We start from the raw sequence: 19873 nt of genomic DNA, 5'->3' as shown, positions 1-19873 counted from the left end.
AGAGCTGGAAAAAGGTCCCGCAGTGTATTGGTGGTTAATGGTTAAGTGGGAGTACCGTCAAAGACCAACAAGCTGGATGTTAATAAAGTTGCCGTTACAAAGGTTATTTAAAAATATTTACATTTTGGTTAAATAAAAATATGGCTGCTATGGCCTTTAAAATTCCAAATCCACGTGTGGTCTGGTTCATTTTAGAGTGATAAGATGGGTATGGGTAAGTGGGGGGAATGAGTATGGGAAGGAAGTTGGCAATATCTGAGCTACACTGGTCAAGTGAGGCCCGGAACGAAAGACAGAAAAGAAATGTAGTGTAGGCAACTAAAGGGTTAAGTAAATGAAGGGAGGGTGAACGGGTGGAGTGAGAGAAAAAAGTGTTGAGGGGGAGGAGTAGTATAAAGGAGGAGGTGGGGCCGTGAGGGTTCAGTCTGGAAGGAGAAGTTGAAGGAGGCAGTTTTTACCACCTACCCTCCCTGTGGTTTTTGTTGTCGTGTTTTGTGTGTGTGTGTGTGTGTGTGTGTGTTTGTGTTTTGTATTTCAGGTGCATTGGATTTGCAGGACATCATAGCAGCTCGTAGCGGCGGTTCCTTGATGGTGGCAGATAACAGATGTGATCAAAGTGGTGGGGGGCTCATTGGTGGAATGGGCCTCTCTGGGGTATTCCGGTGGAACGGGAGACTGGAATACGGTTATGTTTTGCACTGCGGGAAAGGGGTTGTCTCAGAGCTGCAAAAACGGCTGGAGGCCTGGTATGGAAAAAGGTCCCGCAGTGTATTGGTGGTTAATGGTTAAGTGGGATTACCATCAAAGACCAACAAGCTGGATGTTAATAAAGGTTTGCTATTACAAAGGTTATTTAAAAATATTTACATTTTGGTTAAATAAAAACATGGCTGCTATGGCCTTTAAAGAGGAAGTAAAGGCTATTTTTTTTTTAAATAATGCAACCTGCAAGGCAAAGGCATAATGAGCTAGTATGCATAGCATACTAGCTCATTAAGAATAACTTACCTCAGAACGAAGCCCCCGAAGCGGTCCTCCTCCTTTATCTTCGCTGCTGCCATGTATCCCGAGCGACTTCCGGGTCTCGCTGCTCCGGCGCATCGGCACAGAAGCCGACACGAGCGGCATATGGCCGTGATCTGCAGCGTGCTCAGTGCACCTGCGGTGCCTGTCTTTTTGTAAATATCTCCTAAACCGTATAGGTTTAGGAGATATTTCTTGGACCTACAGGTAAGCCTTAATCTAGGCTTACCTGTAGGTCAAAGTGGTTTGTAAGGGTTTACAACCACTTTAAAACTCCAAATCCATGTGTGGTCAGGTTCATTTTAGAGTGATAAGATGGGTATGGGTAAGTGGGGGTAATGAGTATGGGAAGGAAGTTGGCAATATATGAGCTACACTGGTAAATTTTGGGGTGTAATTTCACATATGCCCATGGCATGTTTGAGCAATATATTATTTACATTTATATATCACTTTGTGCCAAAAAAAATAAAAAATTGTCTTTTTTCTGCAACTTGTGTCACAAGATAAAATATTCCATGGCCTCAACATGCCTCTCAGGTAATAGCTTGGGGTGCCTACTTTCCAAAATGGGGTCATTTGGGGGGGGGGGGGGGGGGTTAAACTGTCCTGGTATTTTATGCACAACATTTAGAAGCTTATGTCACACATCACCCACTCTTCTAACCAGCCGCTTGAAGACAAAGCCCTTTCTCACACTTTTTGTTTACATGAAAAGATTTTTTTTTTCACACAGTTTTTGCGCAACGATTTTCCAAACTTATTTTTTTGGGGGGGGGAAAACACACTGTTTTAAATTTTAATGCGCTAAAACACACTATTTTGCCCAAATGTTTGATGAAATAAAAAAGATGATCTTAGGCTGAGTACATGGATACTAAACACGACTTGCTTTAAAATTGAGCCCAAACGTGCAGTGGCGACAAACTACATACATTTTTAAAAGCATTTAAAAGCCTTTACAGTTTACCACTTTATATTTACAGAGGAAGTCTACTGCTAAAATTACTGCCCTCGGTCTGACCTTTGCGGTGATAACTCACATGCATGGTTCAATTGCTGTTTACACTTGACGCCAGACTGACACGAGAAGGGGGGGGGGGGGGCAGGGGTGCTTTTTTTTATTTTTTTATCATTTTTATTGTTATAGTTTCATAGTTAGTAAGGTTAAATAAAGACACCAGTTCAACCCGAGTGAGTGTCTACAATTGTCCCTATCCCTGTACATTGCACACTCACATCGGCCCCTACCCTCAAGGAGCTCACAATTCAAGGTCCCCAATTCATATACTAGGGTCAATTTTGGACAGAAGCCAATTAACCTACCTGCATGTCTTTGGAGTGTGGGAGGAAACCGGAGTACCCGGAGGAAACCCATGCAGGCACAGGGAGAACATGCAAACTTCAGGCAGGTAGTGTCATGATTGGGATTTGAACCAGCAACCCTTTTTCCTACTAGGCGAGAGTGCAAAACCACTACACCACTGTGCTGGTTTTTATTAAATTTTTTTCATATACTAGGGCCAATTTTGGACAGAAGCCAATTAACCTACCTGCATGTCTTTGGAAATGTAAATATCCCCTATGATGGCAATAGGTAGTGACAGGTACTCTTTTAAAAAAAAAAATTGGGGTCTATTAGACCCTAGATCTCTCCTTCGCCCTCAAAGCACCTGACCGCACCAAGATCGGTGTGATCAAATGCTTTCCCAATTTCCCCGTTTACATCGGCCAAAGTCATGAAATGCTCAGAGCTTCCGGTTTTTTAGGCCATAGAGATGATTGGAGCCGTTCTGGTCTCTGATCAGCTCTATGGTCAGCTGGCCGAATCACCGGCTGCATTCTCAGGTTCCCTGTTGGGACAGGAGAGCCAGAGAAAACCACACAAGACGGTGGTGGGGGGGGGGGGGGGGGGGGGGGTCATTCCCTCCTACTACTTATGAAAGCAGTCTAGAGGCTAATTAGCCACTAGGATTGCTTTTACATGAAAGCCAACTGCTGGCTGAAAATGATACCAAGATGATACCTAAACCTGCAGGCATCATTCTGGTATAACCACTCAAAGTCCAGCAACATACCAGTACGTTGCTGGTCCTTGTTGGCCATATATTGTAATATTTTTTTTTATTTTTTTTTCATATAGCCTGTGGGCTGAATGAAAAAGATTGATCTGTGGGTATGCCCACCATTAGAATATCTCTCTTCATCCACCCACTTATAATGATGAGCATACATGCACCGTTTATATATGGTGAAGCATTGGAGCATCCTCCCGCAAAAGGTAGGAGCAAATTGCTCCTCAGCCCCTGCAGCCCCCATGCTTCGGCATATATGCTCTTTTTTTTTTTAACTGTGGAGGTGAAATCATCTCCAACAGCGCTGGAGTCACGGCTTTATGTATCGTGGGAGCAAACGCTGTTGCTGTCAAGATCAATAAATACGCTCTGCAGCTGAATGGCGTACCTGAAAACAAAAAAATGGTTAACAATAAAACACAGTAAACAGTAAAGTATAAAAAAATTGCATACCTGAAAAGAAAACATAAAACATAATAACAATAAAACATTGCAGAATAGAATACAGTAAAAAAGAGCAGAACAATAGAGAGAGAATAGAGAGAGAGAACAATAAAACGACAACTAATTTTGGTTTTTATATTTTTGGGGGTTTTTTTTTTTATTTTTTATTTTACACTTTTTTTTGTAACTGTAACAGTTCTAACGGGAACTGTTGTAACAGTTCCAACGGTTTGGGTCTCTCAAAATGCGATGGCATCTTGGGAGACCCTGTGAACGTGTGCCTAGTCTATGCAATGCTGTACCCTACGCTAATACTCAACTAGTGAATGGTAGCATTCAAAACATTCACCAATGCAAAGACCAGGATTGTCAGGACAGCAGGGACAATAATGGGTGTCACGCCTATATCCGCGCTTGCTGCAGACACGACCTCTTCTTTGGGGGGTTTGTTGGGTTTGGGTACGCGGGAGGACATAAGGAAATTGCCTCTCATGCACCTGGCTTACTGCAGTTGGTTGGGGAAGGTGAGGGGGAGCACCGTCTGGATACAGAAGGGCTCTGATGATCTCTTCCTGGAATTTAAGGAAGGATCCAGTCAGTCCTGAAGCTCTGTATAGCACATGAGCGTTCAGCAAATCCAATTGAAATAGACATATTTTGTTCCCAGCGTCTGTCCTTATGGCAACTAGGTATGGCGCCAACAATTGGTCATTGAGGTCCACCCCTCCCATATTTTGGTTATATATTCGTGGACACAGAGGGGTTTCTCCACAACACCAGTCACTGTAGTAATTTGGACCGTCATGTCTGTATGAAGGGAGGTAAGAACGAAAACATTCTTATTATGCCTCCACTTCCTAACAAGCAAGTTATTACACTGCAAGCAGGCTCTCTCTCCCAGCCTAAGACGGGAGTCTACAAGCCGCTGGGAAAAGCCCCTGCGATTAGGTTGCACGGTGCCACATGCTCCAATCTGCTGATCAAACAAATGACTAAGCAGTGGCATGCTCGTGTAATAATTGTCCACGTACAAGTGGTAACCCTTTCCCGAAAAAGGGTGACACCAAGTCCCACACAATCTTGCCAGCGCTTCCTATGTAGTCAGGGCAGTTTGTCGGCTCTACGTGACTATCTTTGCCCTTGTAAACCATAAAACTACATGTATAGCCTGTGGCCCTGTCACAGAACTTATACATCTTGACCCCGTATCTGGCACCCTTGCTGGGAAGGTACTGTTTGAATGACAAGTGGCCAAAAAACTTAATTAGGGACTCATCAACGCAGACAACTTGATGAGGAGTAAACAAGTCTACAAAATGTTGGTTGAAGTGGTTTACGAGGGGCCGAATTTTGTAGAGCCGATCGTATCCAGGGTCTCCACAAGGATGACAGAGTTCACTGTCATTGAAATGCATGAACCACAAGATCTGCTCGTATCGTGCCCTGGCCATGGAAGCAAAGAACACGTGCATATGGTGAATTGGGTCAGTGGACCAATATGACCGCAAGTCACTCTTCTTGGTTATGCCCATGTTGAGGGAAAGGCCCAGAAAGATCTTAAATTCAGAAACCGTAATTGGTTTCCAATCTCTGGCAAGGGAGAACTGGGGAATAGTGGCGATGTGTTGACCAGCGTACAAATTGCTTTGGTCCACAATAGATCTATAGAGATCTTCGGTGAAAAACAGCAAATAAAAACCAAGTGGCGTAAAATCAACTGTTTCCACCTGAATGCCAGGTTGGCCAGGGAATGGGGGAAGTATGGGTGCTGCAGAAGGGGTGGGTTCCCAATCAGGATTAGCGAAAGCAGCAGGAAGGGCACTATGGACATGACAGGCCTGTGTTTGTGTTCTTGGTGGCAGCGGGACACTACTTGTGCTTGCCACCTGACCAGCTTGAGCTGCACTTATGGGACTTGTCATGTCACCACATGTTATTGCAGTGCCGGTTTAAATACGACCAGGGTGTACTAGGCCATTGGTGCTTGCCAGTTAACCAGAAGGATGAGCAGCACATCAGCAACAGAAGAAGTTCGGGGTCTGGTACGCCTGACCTTGGCAGGGACCACAACACCGTTGTCAGAGCTATCTGTTAGGGTTGAGCTTCGAGTTCGAGTCAAACTCATGTTCGACTTAAATATTGCCTGTTCGGCGAACAGTTAACAATTTGGGGTGTTCGCGGCAAATTCAAAAAGCCGCAGAACACCCTGTACAAGTCTATGGGAGAAATCTAAAGTGCTAATTTTAAAGGCTAATATGCAAGTTACTGTCCTAAAAAGTGTTTGGGGACCTAGGTCCTGCCCCAGGGGACATGTATCAATGCAAAAAAAAGTTTTAAAAGCGGACGTTTTTTCGGGAGCAGTGATTTTAATAATGCTTAAAGTGAAACAATAAAAGTGTACTATTCCTTTAAATTTCGTACCTGGGGGGTGTCTATAATATGCCTGTAAAGGGGCGCATGTTTCCCTTGCTTAGAACTGTCCCTGCACAAAGTGTAATTTCTGCAGGAAAAAAAGTCATTTAAAATCACTCGTGGCTATAATGAATTGTCGGCTCCCCGTAATACAAAGAACAGTCATTGAAAGTCATTGATAAAAAAAAAAAAAAAACTGTGATGTTCCCCCAAATTCAATTACCAGGCCCTTCAGGTCTGGTATGGATATTAAGGGGAACCCGCGTCAAATGTAAAAATTAAATGACGTGGGGTTCCCCCTAAATATCCATACCAGACCCTTCAGGTCTGGTATGGATTTTAAGGGGAACTCCATGCCAAATTAAAAAAAAAATGGCGTGGAGTTCCCCCTAAAAATCCATACCAGACCCTTTATCCGAGCACGCAACCTGGCAGGCAGCCAGGAAAAGAAGGGGGGACGAGAGAGCGCCCCTCCGAACCGTACCAGGCCACATGCCCTCAACATTGGGAGGATGCTTTGGGGGTCACAGGCCCCTCAAAGCACCTTGTCCCCATGTTGATGAGGACCTGGCCGGTTGTTGTGGGGGTCTGCAGGCAGGGGGCTTATCAGAATCTGGAAGCCTCCTTTAACAAGGGGACCCCCAGATCCCGCCCCCCCTGTTTGAAATGGTAAAGGGGTACAAAAGTACCTCTACCATTTCACAAAGAAAGTGTAAAAGAATGTTAAAAAAGACAAATACACTTTTGAAAAAGTCCTTTATTAAAAATAAATATATATTTTTTAAATTCCAGAGGTGGTAATCCACTCTTGCTATCCAGCGATGGATGATCATCTCTCCGGGGTCCAGGGATGGCTGATCTGATCCAGCGATGGCTGATCTCTCCCTCCAGTCCAGCGCAGCGCAGTCCATCCATCCTCTGTCTCCACTGGCAGAGACACTGCCGGGATCCCGGCAGCCTGACATTTCTTATATGAGGAGGGCGGGGCCACCCGTCACCTGACCCCGCCCCTCTGACGCAGGGGGGAAAGCCTGGCTTCCCCAATGATGTGTGGGTGACCCCGCCCCCTCTGATGTAACACAAGTTTCCGTTACATCAGAGGGGGGCGGGGGGCACCCACACGTCATTGGGGAAGCCAGGCTTTCCCCCTGCGTCAGAGGGGGGGCGGGGCAGCTGACAGGTGACCCGCCCTCCTCATATAAGAAATGTCAGGCTGCCGGGATCCCCGCAGTGTCTCCGTCAGTGGAGACAGAGGATGGATGGACTGCGCTAGACTGGACTGGAGGGATCACCCGTCGCTGGATCAGATCAGCCATTGCTGGACCCCGGAGAGATGATCATCCCTTTGGATAGCAAGAGTGGATTACCACTGCTGGAATCTTTTTAAAAAAAAAATTATTTTTAATAAAGGACTTTTTCAAAAGTGTGTTTGTCTTTTTTAACATTCTTTTAAACTTTCTTTTTGAAATGGTAGGGGTACTTTTGTAACCCCTTACTATTTCAAACAGGGAGGTTCGGGATCTGGGGGTCCCCTTGTTAAAGGGGGCTTCCAGATTCTGATAATCTCCCTGCCCGCAGACCCCCACAACCACTGGCCAGGGTTGTAGGGACGAGGCCCTTGTCCTCATCAACATGGGGACAAGGTGCTTTGAGGGGTCTGTGACCCCCAAAGCATCCTCCCAATGTTGAGGGCATGTGGCCTGGTATGGTTCAGGAGAGGGGTGCTCTCTCACCCCCCCCTCTTTTCCTGCGGCCTGCTAGGTTTGCGGGCTCTGATAAAGGGTCTGGTATGGATTTTTAGGGGGAACTCCACGCCATTTAAAAAAAAAAATGCAGTGGAGTTCCCCTTAAAGTCCATACCAGACCTGAAGGGTCTGGTATGGATATTTAGGGGAACCCCACATAATTTTAAAATTGACGCGGGGTTCCCCTTAATATCCATACTAGACCTGAAGGGCCTGGTAATTGAATTTGGGGGAACCCCACGCTTTTAAATTTTTTTTTATCAATGGCTTTCAATGACTTCTCTGTATTATGGGGAGCCAACGATTCATTATAGCCACGAGTGATTTTAAATGACTTTTTTTCCTGCAGAAATGGCACTTTGTGCAGGGACAGTTCTAAGCACGGGAAACATGCGCCCCTTTACAGGCATACTATACACACCCCCAGGTACAAAATTTAAAGGAATATTATACTTTTATTGTTTCACTTTAAGAATTATTAAAATCAGTGCTCCCGAAAAAACGCCCATTTTTTAAAAAATTTTTTGCATTGATACATGTCCACTGGGGCAGGACCCAGGTCCCCAAACACTTTTTAGGACAATAACTTGCATATTTAGCACTTTAGATTTTGAACATTCGAGTCCTATAGACTTTAATAGGGTTCTAAAGTTCACACAAAGTTTAGGTCTGTTCGCAGGTTTTGGTGCAAACCGAACCAGGGGGTGTTCGGCTCATCCTTACTATCTGTCATGGAGCTGCTGTCCTCTACAGGATCGTATTCTGAGCCTGAATCTGACAGATGAGTGACTTCCTCTTCACTATCTATCTGTCATTTATTTATTTATTTCAGTTACTTATATAGCGCCATCAATTTACGCAGCGCTTTTACATATACATTGTACATTCACATCAGTCCCTACCCTCAAGGAGATTACAATCTAAGGTCCCTAACTCACATTCATACATACTAGGGACAATTTAGACAGGATCCAATTAACCTACCAGCATGTCTTTGGAGTGTGGGAGGGAACCGGAGTATCCAGGGGAAACCCACGCAGGCACAGGGAGAACATGCAAACTCCAGGCAGGTAGTGTCATGGTTGGGATTTGAACCAGCAACCCTTCCTACTGCTAGGCAAAAGTGCTAACCACTTAACCACTGCACCACTGCGCCACTGCGCCACTGTGCCGCCCATGTTCAGAAACGTGTAGGCCTCTTCACTAGTGTACCTTCGATTTGTCATTTTGGGCTCTAAATTTAGTGGTACACTAGTGAGACTCACGGGTAAAAAAAGCTCCTAGGCTGTCAGCGACTGTATCAAAATTCTACCAAAAAAACTGTTGGCAATTGCAGGGATCAGGCCAGACTCTGCAAAAGCTGCAGTTATGTGTTGAGTGTTTTTTACGTGACAGTGATCGAACGATACTGCACTTGGGTGGGTTGGGCTGGGCTGGGCGGAGGGACTAAAAGCAGTTGCTAGCAGGTCTGGGCTGATCCTGCTAACACTGCTTTTTTCTGAACCCTAAACTGCTGGGGACGCTAGTATAGATCTGATCAGATATTGGTCTGTTCAGATACTATACCACTAAGGGTGGTGTATGCTTGGTGCTTAGGTGTTAGCGGTACTGGCACTAACCTGATGCTGCCTGGGGCGACGCACACACTATCTGACCCTAAAACCGAACTTATATCACCCGCCGGGCGATCAGGGGGTTAAACCTTTATTAGGTACTAAATTGCGGGTGCCCTGAAACTATAAAAAAACAAACTAACTGACCAGCGTCACCCGTAACAGTTATACGGTGATCACTGGTGAAAGGGTTAACTAGGGGGGAAATCAGGGGGTTAAAACCTTTATTAGGTAGTATCTGGGGGTCCCTGATGCTATAAAAAGCTACGGGGAACCTAAATAACTACCTGCAGTGGCGGCCCGTCCATAGGGGGCCCCCTGTGTGGTCACTAAAAAAAAAAAAAAAAATGTAAAAAAAAAAAAAAAAAGTTTTAAAACTGCCCCTTTAAAAAAAAAATAAAAGTTCTTTAAGGAAGTGCACTGTGCTCGAGCGCCGGTCACAGTGCACTATGGGAACCGCCACGCCAATGCAATCATGAGATTGCAGACGAGGCGCTTCATTTGCGGGCGTTTAGCCCGCCTCAGGGCGCTTTCTGAAGCGCTGAGTAGCTTCCGCCCGGCGCTGTAGTATGTGTTACTACGGCCGGGCGGGCAGTTTGATTGACATCTGAGTTGACTCAGATGTCACTTCCTGTCTTCTCTCTCCCATTTCACCTGAGAGAGGAAACAGGAAGTAAGAGGAATAGAGCGGTGTGCAGGAGAGGAGCGGCTGCGGAGAACACCGGAGAGGAGCACACAGTCAGGTAAGTGGGCTTCGGGTGTGTGTGCGGGTCCTGGGCATACATGGGACTATTGTCTGAGCTCTGCATTGTCCGGACCAGGCGCCAGCGACAAATACCTGGATGTTCCTGCTCATACAACAGATAATTATCTCCTGGCCACTCCGACCTGTCCTCCCTGTAATGTGCCTTGCGGAGGAATGGCCACAGGAGAGCAACAGCTCACCTATGTGTAACATTATTCAGGATTACAGACTTCTGGATAGACATATCTGTGTGTATATATGTGTACCACTACCCAGGATTGCAGAGTGCTGTATAGATATATACTGTGTATTTATAGGTATACCATTATTCAGGATTGCAGACTTCTGTATAGCTATCTATGTATAGATGTGATATTATCCAGGTTTTGCAGACTCACATGGATTGCAGAGTGCTGTATTGATATCTATATGTATAGGTGTACTATTATCCAGGATTGCAGAGTGCTGTATTGATATCTATATGTATAGGTGTAACATAATCCGATATTTCAGAGTGACACTAATACAGTGATCAGAAAAATGATCGCTTAGTGACACTGGCGACGGGGGGTGATCACGGGGTTAAACTTTTTTTTTGGGGGGGGGGTTCCTATACTTAAAGGGGGCTAAATATAACTGCCTTAACAGTTATTGCAGTCACAATGCACCAATACAGTAAATAGTAAAAAAAAAAAAAAAAAAAAAAAAAAAAAACTGCTATTGGTGACACTGTGACAGGGGGTGCAGGAGGGTGATCGGGGGTGACAGGGGGATGAAATGTGTGCCTGGCGTGTTCTACTGTAAGTGTTGTGTTGTGCAGCTCACTTGGATGTCTTCTCTCCACGAGGGTTGACATCACTTCCTCTACTGCTGTTTACATTACAGCAGCAGAGGAAGCACTTCATTCGCCGGGAGTGATCGCTAGGGGGTGGCCACGAATGAGTGGCCTCCCCCCTCAGCACGGATCACTCCCGCAGCGATGCCAACAGCCTGCTAAATGATTAAGCAGATATAAGATAAAGAGTTGGATACGTAGTGCCTCCAAGGATTGCCAACCAAAAAGTTTATGCTTTTTTTTTTTGGTTTATACTGTTTAAAATGTTTTATTTTATTTTAATAAAGGGGCTGTAAACGAGCAGTTTTATCCCAACTTTTGGTGTCAGACTATTTGTAGTAGCAATAATAAGGGGCTACAATATGGGGCAAAAGATATGAGTAGTAGAGGTAAAATATAGGACAGTAGGGATTACCTTTTCATAACTAACTGACACTGAAACCAACAGTGACATTAATATAATGATCAGCTAAGGGAGAGGAGTGCAGAGTATATGACAGTGGTTAGCATGTGCAGGAAAGGAGTATGGAGTATATGGTGGTGGGAAGTATGTGCAGGATGGTGTCCATAGGGCAGTGGATAGGCAGCCACAGGAAGACACAGGGAGCAACAGGAGGACACTGGGAGACACAGGAGGAGGCAGGGAGCCGAAGGAGGAGACAGGGATGCGGTGGAAGAGACTGGGTGCCACAGGGGGGCAAAGGGAGCTGCAGGAGGAGGCAGGGAGCTGGAGAAAGAGATGGGGAGTCACAGGAGGGCACTAGGAGCCACAGGAGGAGGTGGAGAGTCAGAGGAAGAGACATGGAGCCGGAGGAGTGCACAGAGACCCAGAGATTAGGGACATTTGATGGGAAGTGGGGGATGATCGGTGTGGAGGTGGGGAGAGTTACAATCACGGATTCCCCTGTATATTTTTCAATAAAGCAGCAGACAGCCACTGTCAGCTGCTTTATTGAAAGCTATACAGGGAGATCAGTGATTGTAACTCCCCCACCAGCACACCGATCACCTGTGAGGCTGCCCGCGCCCATTCTGCTGAGTTCAGGACCAGCTGCACTGGCTTATCAGCGGCCCCTAAATCCATGGACAAAACTGGGCAGTGTCCAAAGGAGGCCCCTTCTCAAAAAGAGAAGGGGAACCAAGCCACCTCCTTCCCATACTGCGGAGGGGTCCTGGAGGGCAATCCAGGAACCCTACCAACTGTTCCCAAGGAAGCATAATTGATAAAGAGGAGGGTGGAAGAAAATGATAGCCAAGAAAACAGAGGCCTCCCACTTAAAGGTTCCAGGTGACGCATCAACCCCCGACAGAAGAAACACTAAAATTAACAAATTAGTCAGAAGTTCTTCCTTTTAAAGTGTCTTTGATGCATTTTCTGTTCCTGTCAGAGGAAGTGCCTACTGTATATCGCATATGCTGTTGTAGAAAAGTTAATATAAAACTTAATTCCCTAAAGAGCCATCTGTGCCAGGCATTGTAAACAATTATTTTAATTTTTCCATCCTGCACTGTCAGGATGATAGTGAGAATACAATTGGTACTGGAAACAATAATGGTTATTCTTTTAAATAATGTAATAAATAAAGCCTATTTGGACAAGCATTCTTGTCTGTAGCTAATAGGTATTAAACTTGGGTGAGCATACCTGTAAGATTTCATCTGTATCCTGAGCCACATCTTGGAAGATGGCCTGGCAGTGATGTAGGTACTGGGCATAAAGAGAACGGGTGTCAATGTCCACATTCTGAAGCTGGTTAATACCAGGTTCACCATTTTGGAGTTTTTTCATAAAATTTGTGTTCACTGGGCCACACTCAATGAGACTTATCCTTTTTTGAAAAGACAGAAAGAGAACAATAAAATACAATACTTGCTAACACATGGGTACTAACCTAATTTAAATAACCTCATATTCTAGGAGGCCAATTATATGTAGCCTTACTGTAGCCAAACTGCTAGTGAAGGTGAACAGTAATACCTAGGCATCCCTTAGCAACATCCTAGTCAGGCTTCCTAAGGTACGTAAATGGTCTACACCTATAGCAAAGGCATTATTCAACTATGGTCAAAGCTGCACAGTTTGTTTTTATCTAATGATGTCCCTTATCTGCATAGACAGTTTTTTTGGTAAAGGTAAACTAACCCTCTAGGGCAGGGGTCAGCAACCTTTTCCCACTTAAGGGCTGGATTCAATGTATGTGAATGCATGGAGAGCCGCATTCACCTGCTAATAAATGAAGATAACAATAATCCTAACGTAACAGTACAGGTTTACCTCACTTTAAGGTGCTTCGCTAATACAAAGCCAGTTCACTCTGAGGGAGCATGTGGCTCCCCATCCTGGCACCTAAGGGTGGCTGATGCCAGCCCTGTCAGCCAGCATGGTCTGGAGAGATGGGGTCCCTGTCCCCACCACACAGACACAAAAACACACATTGTGTAGATAGAACTCTCCTATCTTACACAGGTGTAGAGCACAGCACCCGGCAACCAATCACCTGCTGTTTAATGTAAAAAGTTAACTTCAGCAATTCCTGCCCCAATCCAGCCCTGTGATACCAGCCTCTTGCCGCTGTCCAATGAAGAGGACAGCAGCAAACATGTCCGCAGGCTGGGTGCCCATGAATTAATTATGGGCACTAATGGGCCGGACAATTAGCAGTGGTGGGCCAGGTATGGCCCCCGGGTTGCCGCCCCCTCTTCTAGAGCAACAGCATAAATCCTATGTACTATTCCCATATCATCACACGCATGTACAGAATATAAGCTGGGAAGAGAGGTAAAAGAATAGGATGTAAATACAAAAAAGTCCTGAAGCAATTCAAAGACAAGTGCAGGTTTTGAAAAAAAAAACATCCATACTCTAGGTGAAGGCAGCACCGATCTAATGTTGCAATTATCCACTGCGTGAGGTCTTCAGTGAGCAGAGAGTTGGTGACTGTCAGTCACCAGCTCTCCGCTAGGGATGAGCCGAACACCCCCCGGTTCGGTTCGCACCAGAACTTGCGAACGACCCCCGCGTTCGAAACGAACGTTAGAACCCCATTGAAGTCTATGGGACTCGAACGTTCGAAATGGAAAGTGCTAATTTTAACGGCTAATATGCAAGATAGTGTCCTAAAAAGGGTTTGGGGACCTGCCTCCTGCCTCAGGGGACATGGGTCACTGCAAAAAAAAGTTTTAAAAACTGCCGTTTTGGCGGGAGCACTGATTTTAATGACGATTAAAGTGAAAAAAAAAGGTGAAATATTCCTTTAAATATGGTGCCTGGGGGGTGTCTGTAGTATGCCTGTGAAGTGCCACGTGTTTCTCGTGTTTGGAACAGTCCCTGCACAAAATGACATTAAACGGAAATAACACCATTTAAAACTGCTTGCGGTTTTAATGTTATATCTGGTTCCTGCAATATGGTTGAAAATCATTCAGAAAAATGGCATGGGTAGCCCTCCCTGCCCATTACCAGCCTATTTGGGTCTTGTACGCATATTAAGGGGAACCCCGTACCCATATTAAAAAAAGGAAATGCGTGTGGCCCCCAGGCCCTATATACTCAGAACAGCAGTATACAGGCGGTGCAAACAAGACAGGGACTGTGTAGGTTTGTTGTGTTAAGTTGAATCTGTGTGTAATTTTCAACCGGTACATTTTTAAAGTGTAGCTCCAGTCAAACAAACTATTTTTAAGCTTTTTGGAAAACATAGGGAAGGGTTATCACCCCTGTATAATTTGTTTTGTCGTCCATCTTTTTTCATCTCACTTGCTGCTGTCTCCTTGCGTTTGCAAGTAGGAGATGTTTGTAAGTTGGATGTTTGAAAGTAGGGGCCTGCCCTATATTATAGCGGTATGTACTGGGTACAGAGCACGCAGACAGCACGCACTCCTAACCTCCTAACACTACTGACTGCAAGCTCTATTATTAACCACTTGACCACTGGGCACTTAAACACCCTTAATAACCAGACCAATTTTCAGCTTTCGGTGCCCTCACATTTTGAATGACAATTACTCAGTCATGCAACACTGGACCTATAGGAAATGTTTGTCCTTTTTTTCACACAAATAGAGCTTTCTTTTGGTGGTATTTAATCACCTCTCAGTTTTTTATTTTTTGTGCTATAAAAGAAAAAAGACCGAAAATTCTGCGAAAAAATGAATTTTTCTTCGTTTCTGTTATAAAATTTAGCAGATTAGTAATTTTTTCTTCATAAATTTTGGCCAAAATTCATACTACTACATATCTTTGGTAAAAATAAGTACAAATTGGTGGATATTATTTGGTCTTTGTGAAAGTTATAGAGTCCACAAGCTATGGTGCCAATATCTGAAAATTGATCACACCTGAAGTACTGACGGCCTATTTCCTTTTTTTTTTTTTTCCACAAAATTGTCATATTATCAGGTTATTTCACACACACAGCATATGCATACCAAAAGACCCTGGAGAATACAATGATGGTCGTTGCAAATTTTTATCTCACACGGTATTTGCACAGCAATATTTCAAACGCGTTTTTTGGGGGGGAAAAACAGTTTTGTGCTTAAAAAACAAACAAAAAAAACAGTAAAGTTAGCCCAATGTTTGCATAAAGTGAAAGATGAAGTTATGCTGAGTAAATAGATATCAAACATGTCACTCTTCAAAATTGCACATGCCCGTGGAATGGCGCCAAACGTCGCTACTTAAAAAATCCCCATAGGCGACGCTTAAAATTTTTTTTACTGGTTACATGTTTTGAGTTGCAGAGGAGGTCTAGGACTAGAATTACTGCTCTCGCTCTAACGTTCTCGGCGATACCTCACATGTGTGGTTTGAACACCGTTTTCATATGTGGGCGGGGCTTACGCATGCGTTCGCTTCTGCATGCGAGCACATGGGGACATGGGCGCTTTAAAAATTATTATTTTTTTGTATTGTTCATTTTACTTTATTTATTTTAGTTTGACATTTTTTTTCCCCAAAAATATATTTTTGATCACTTTTATTCCTATTACAAGGAATGTAAACATCCCTTGTAATAGGAATATGGGGTGACAGGTCCTCTTTACAGTGAAATCTGGGGGTCAATATGACCCCACATCTCACCTCTAGGCTGGGAAGCCTGAAATAAAAAATAAAAAAAATATTCTGGCTTTGATCGTACTGGCGAGTTGGTAGAAGCACCGGAGGGCGGTGAGGGGTGGGGGGCGTCTATGGCTGGGTATTTCAGGGTATCACCGAGTATGGCTGGGTATCTCCGAGTATGGCTGGGTATGGCAATTTATGGCAGGGTATTGCAGAGTATTGGCGGGGTACTACAGAGTAATAGCAGGGTACTGCAGAGTATTGGGGGGTACTGCAGAGTAATGGTAGGGTACTGCAGAGTAATGGGGGTTACTGCAGAGTAATGGGGGGTACTGCAGAGTAATGGCAGGGTACTCCAGAGTAATGGCAGGGTACTGCACTGCAGAGTAATGGCGGGGTACTGCAGAGTAATGGCGGGGTACTGCAGAGTAATGGCGGGTACTGCAGAGTATTGGGGGGTACTGCAGAGTAATGGCGGGGTACTGCACTGCAGAGTAATGGCGGGGTACTGCAGAGTAATGGCGGGGTACTGCAGAGTAATGGCAGGGTACTGCAGAGTATGCACTGGTATTGCAGAGTAATGGCAGGGTACTGCAGAGTATGCACTGGTATTGCAGAGTATTGGCAGGGAATTGAGGGGTTAAATTCGGTGAGCAGCGATGTGGGCCCTGCAGATGCAGCCCACATCGCTGCTGACACCGATCTCTTTCCCCTCCGCTGTACCGATCGGTACAGAGAGGGGAGGGAGGAACCGGCGTCATAACATGACGCCGGTTTGTTTACAAGTGATCACTCCGTCATTTGACGGAGCGATCACGTGGTAAACGGCCGCGACGAGCGGCCGTTTACCGTGATCCGTGATGCGCCGGGTCCTGTGGACCCGGCGGTCACGGATGCTCTCAAATGCGCGCCCCAGGGGGCGCGCGAGAGCAGAATTCTGGGAGGCCGTTAATTAACGGCCTCTCAGAGTTAAACAACCGCCCTGAAGCCGTTAATCGGCAATGGGCAGTTGTTAAGTGGTTAAAGCTAGATCACTAGCTATATAGGTGAGGTGAATATAGTGGTGTATACTGCGGTCAGGGCACAGACAACAACCACTACACAGCAGCAAGATAGGAAATCAGCCAAAAACAATTGGTGTGTACTGTGTTAAAGGTACACAGAACACCCACTGCTTCAGATGCTAACACACTACACGAGGCCGCCTCAAAGGCGGCCTTATATAGTGTGGGGCGTGCACTACACAGCCTGAGCTATGATTGGCCACAGGCAGGATGCCTGATCTAGATCTTACTGGAGCGCTGGGCTGTGGACAGGGTGGGAGCAGCTGGCTCAGTGGTGTGTTGAGAGGCTGAGCCAGCTGCCAATCAGGCATTTGGATGGATCCTTACATTAAAGTTGGGATCCCTCCAGATCCTGGACCAGCTGAGTAATGGCAGTTGGATATGGGTGACAGGAGTGCAGAACAAAGTGCAAAATGACAAAAATGTCACTGGCAGTGAAGGGGTTAACACTAGGGGACAGTAAAGGGGTTAATGTGTGTCCTACCTAGTACATGTTCTAACTGAAGGGGGGATGGGATTGTGCAGGGAAACGAACAGATCACTGTTCATACTCTATGAACAGATGATCTGTCAGTTCACTCCTCAGAGAACCGAAAACTGTGTGTTTACACACAGAGCTCCCGGTTCCTGCGTGCCAGAGCGTTTGTGGGAGCCCGGAGGTGATCGAGACCGCTGAGCTCGAGAATCGGCTCGGGAAGCGCTCGCGCCTCCGGCTGCACGCAATCGCCCCCTAGTGCCCGTTTATGTTACCGACGTAACATAATGGTGATTCGCGCAGCCGTGTACAACTGCGGCGGCTTGTCAGATAGCGGTTAAATGGCATCCCAGTCTTAGTTCATTCAATATCGAGGCTTTGCAACTATAACAGCTTCAACTCTTCTGGCAGTGGCGGCCCATCAATAGGGGGCGCACGGGCACTGCCTCCCCAATGGAAAAAAAAAGTGGTCCTTTAAGTGTGTTCAGGTGCCAGACACTGAGCAGTCTATTCCACCTGTCGCTTGTTTGTGATTGATGGGTCTGGAGGATGGTAGGCGGTGTTTTTCGCAGAACCGTCACTTCCGTTTTCCCACCACTCACTCGGATGGAATGAATGGAAGCAGAGCACAGATGGGTAAGCTAAGCAGCAGCATGCGTCCCACTGCCGCCCGTGGGCCTCAGCTGGTCACCAATGCCATGAATTTCCCACTGACAGCCGCCACTCTGCTCTGCACAGGTGTACACACTTCCCCGCTTCTCTCCACTACGTGAGTCTCTGTTGCATGTGCAGATTGGGCCCGGGCATGATCACGTGGCTGGAGGACCCGGGTTATTTGTACATGGTTTTGAGGTCTCTATATTCAGGAAGGTGGGTGTATATATTGCTGTAAACACCCTTTTTCCTTCCAGTATATACTAATATTATCCACCTCCTCTATATACACGTCCCCCCAAACTGTAAAGGCTGCATATTATGGGCACAGTGAGGCCGCATATTATGGGCACAGTGAGGCCGCATATTATGGGCACAGTGAGGCTGCATATTATGTGCACAGTGAGGCTGCATATTATGTGCACAGTGAGGCTGCATATTATGTGCACAGTGAGGCTGCATATTATGTGCACAGTGAGGCTGCATATTATGTGCACAGTGAGGCTGCATATTATGTGCACAGTGAGGCTGCATATTACGGGCACAGTGAGGCTGCATATTATGTGCACAGTGAAGCCGCATATGATTTACACAGTGAGGGGCTGCATATTATGGGCATAGTGAGGCTGCATGTTACGTGTGTAGCCATGCCCCCGTAGGGGTTGCTGAATTTAGTGGTTCACCTGTCACTCTGCCCATCTCTCAGACACTAAGACATAGAACAGTCCCATAAGCTTTGTTTTTTTTTGTTGTGTTTTTTATTGAGGGACTGAACTTGGATGGGAAAAGGAAATTATGGGATGCCCATAAATATTCTGCACAATTTGCTCGGGACTTCTATATACACTCTAGTACAGGCGTAGGCAACCTGGGGCCCTCCAGCTGTTGCAGAACTACAAGTCCCACCATGCCTCTGGGAGTAATTGTAACTGCCAGCCTTGCAATGCCTCATGGGAAATGTAGTTCCACAACTACTGGAAAGCCCAGGTTGCCTACCCCTGCTCTAGTATATACACTCCAGTCTTCTCTCCAGCACAAACTCTTGCTTAAGACCTCTTATTCTTCACTCCTCCAGCACTTTACTTGCTGCATTCCATTATTCCTTAAGCACTTCACTTGCTGCATACTGTTACTTCTCCAGCACTTCACTGGCTGTAGACTGTTACTACTCCAGACTAGCTAGCACCGCATGGTTAGGCCTGAGACTAATTCAGCCAGGCCTCAGTGAACTGCCTTTTGCAGGCAAAGACCTCGGACCCTTGTGGTGTAGGGATAGTTCAGGTGCTAACTGTCCTCTATTCAGCTACCAATCCCACATAGCTCTCTTCAGGCCCTGCCAGTCAGCCTGGCTGCAATGATCTCTCTCCACTGCCCTTCCCACAGTCCACTTGGCTGGTTCTGCATGTCACACTGCAATCTCCCAGTTGTCTTAGGCAAGCCGCCCCAGTCCTCCCGACTGTGCTTCACTCACCAGCCTTCCAGGCTGCGACCAGTTGTCCTCCCTGGAGTCTCTTAGCAGTGTTTGCTCCCACTGTCCACTCCTTGCTCTCTCATGTGCCTCTCCTCCAGGATTTCTTCACTCCTCCTGGATGCACCTGAGCCCCAGCCTAATGTCACCTCCCCCCCCCCCCCCAACTGGAGAGCTCCCTGTGAGCCTGACAACCTCCACCCTCTCACTCCAGCTCTTCCACCCAACTCCTACCCAGCTGGACTGACCCTGGGTATT

General features: G+C 46.0%; 1 protein-coding gene across 3 annotated transcripts in view; it reads right to left on the bottom strand.

Moving 5' to 3' along the window:
• The window catches only part of HSD17B1 (hydroxysteroid 17-beta dehydrogenase 1), a 485223-nt gene that overhangs the window by 27153 nt on the left and 438197 nt on the right, over positions 1-19873 (bottom strand). For all 3 annotated transcript variants that reach the window (XM_077459465.1, XM_077459467.1, XM_077459466.1), the window contains exon 5: positions 12538-12721. In XM_077459465.1, the coding sequence (XP_077315591.1) occupies positions 12538-12721 (184 nt within the window). The remainder of the gene's footprint in view (positions 1-12537; positions 12722-19873) is intronic.

This window comes from Lithobates pipiens, unplaced genomic scaffold (genome assembly GCF_037356315.1).
Source record: "Lithobates pipiens isolate NorthernLeopardFrog02 unplaced genomic scaffold, aLitPip1_a1.2 Scaffold_28, whole genome shotgun sequence".
NCBI classification, from domain to species: domain Eukaryota; kingdom Metazoa; phylum Chordata; class Amphibia; order Anura; family Ranidae; genus Lithobates; species Lithobates pipiens.
The sequence above is the reverse complement of the archived record's forward strand: the minus strand, read 5'-3'. Positions and strand labels throughout refer to the sequence as shown.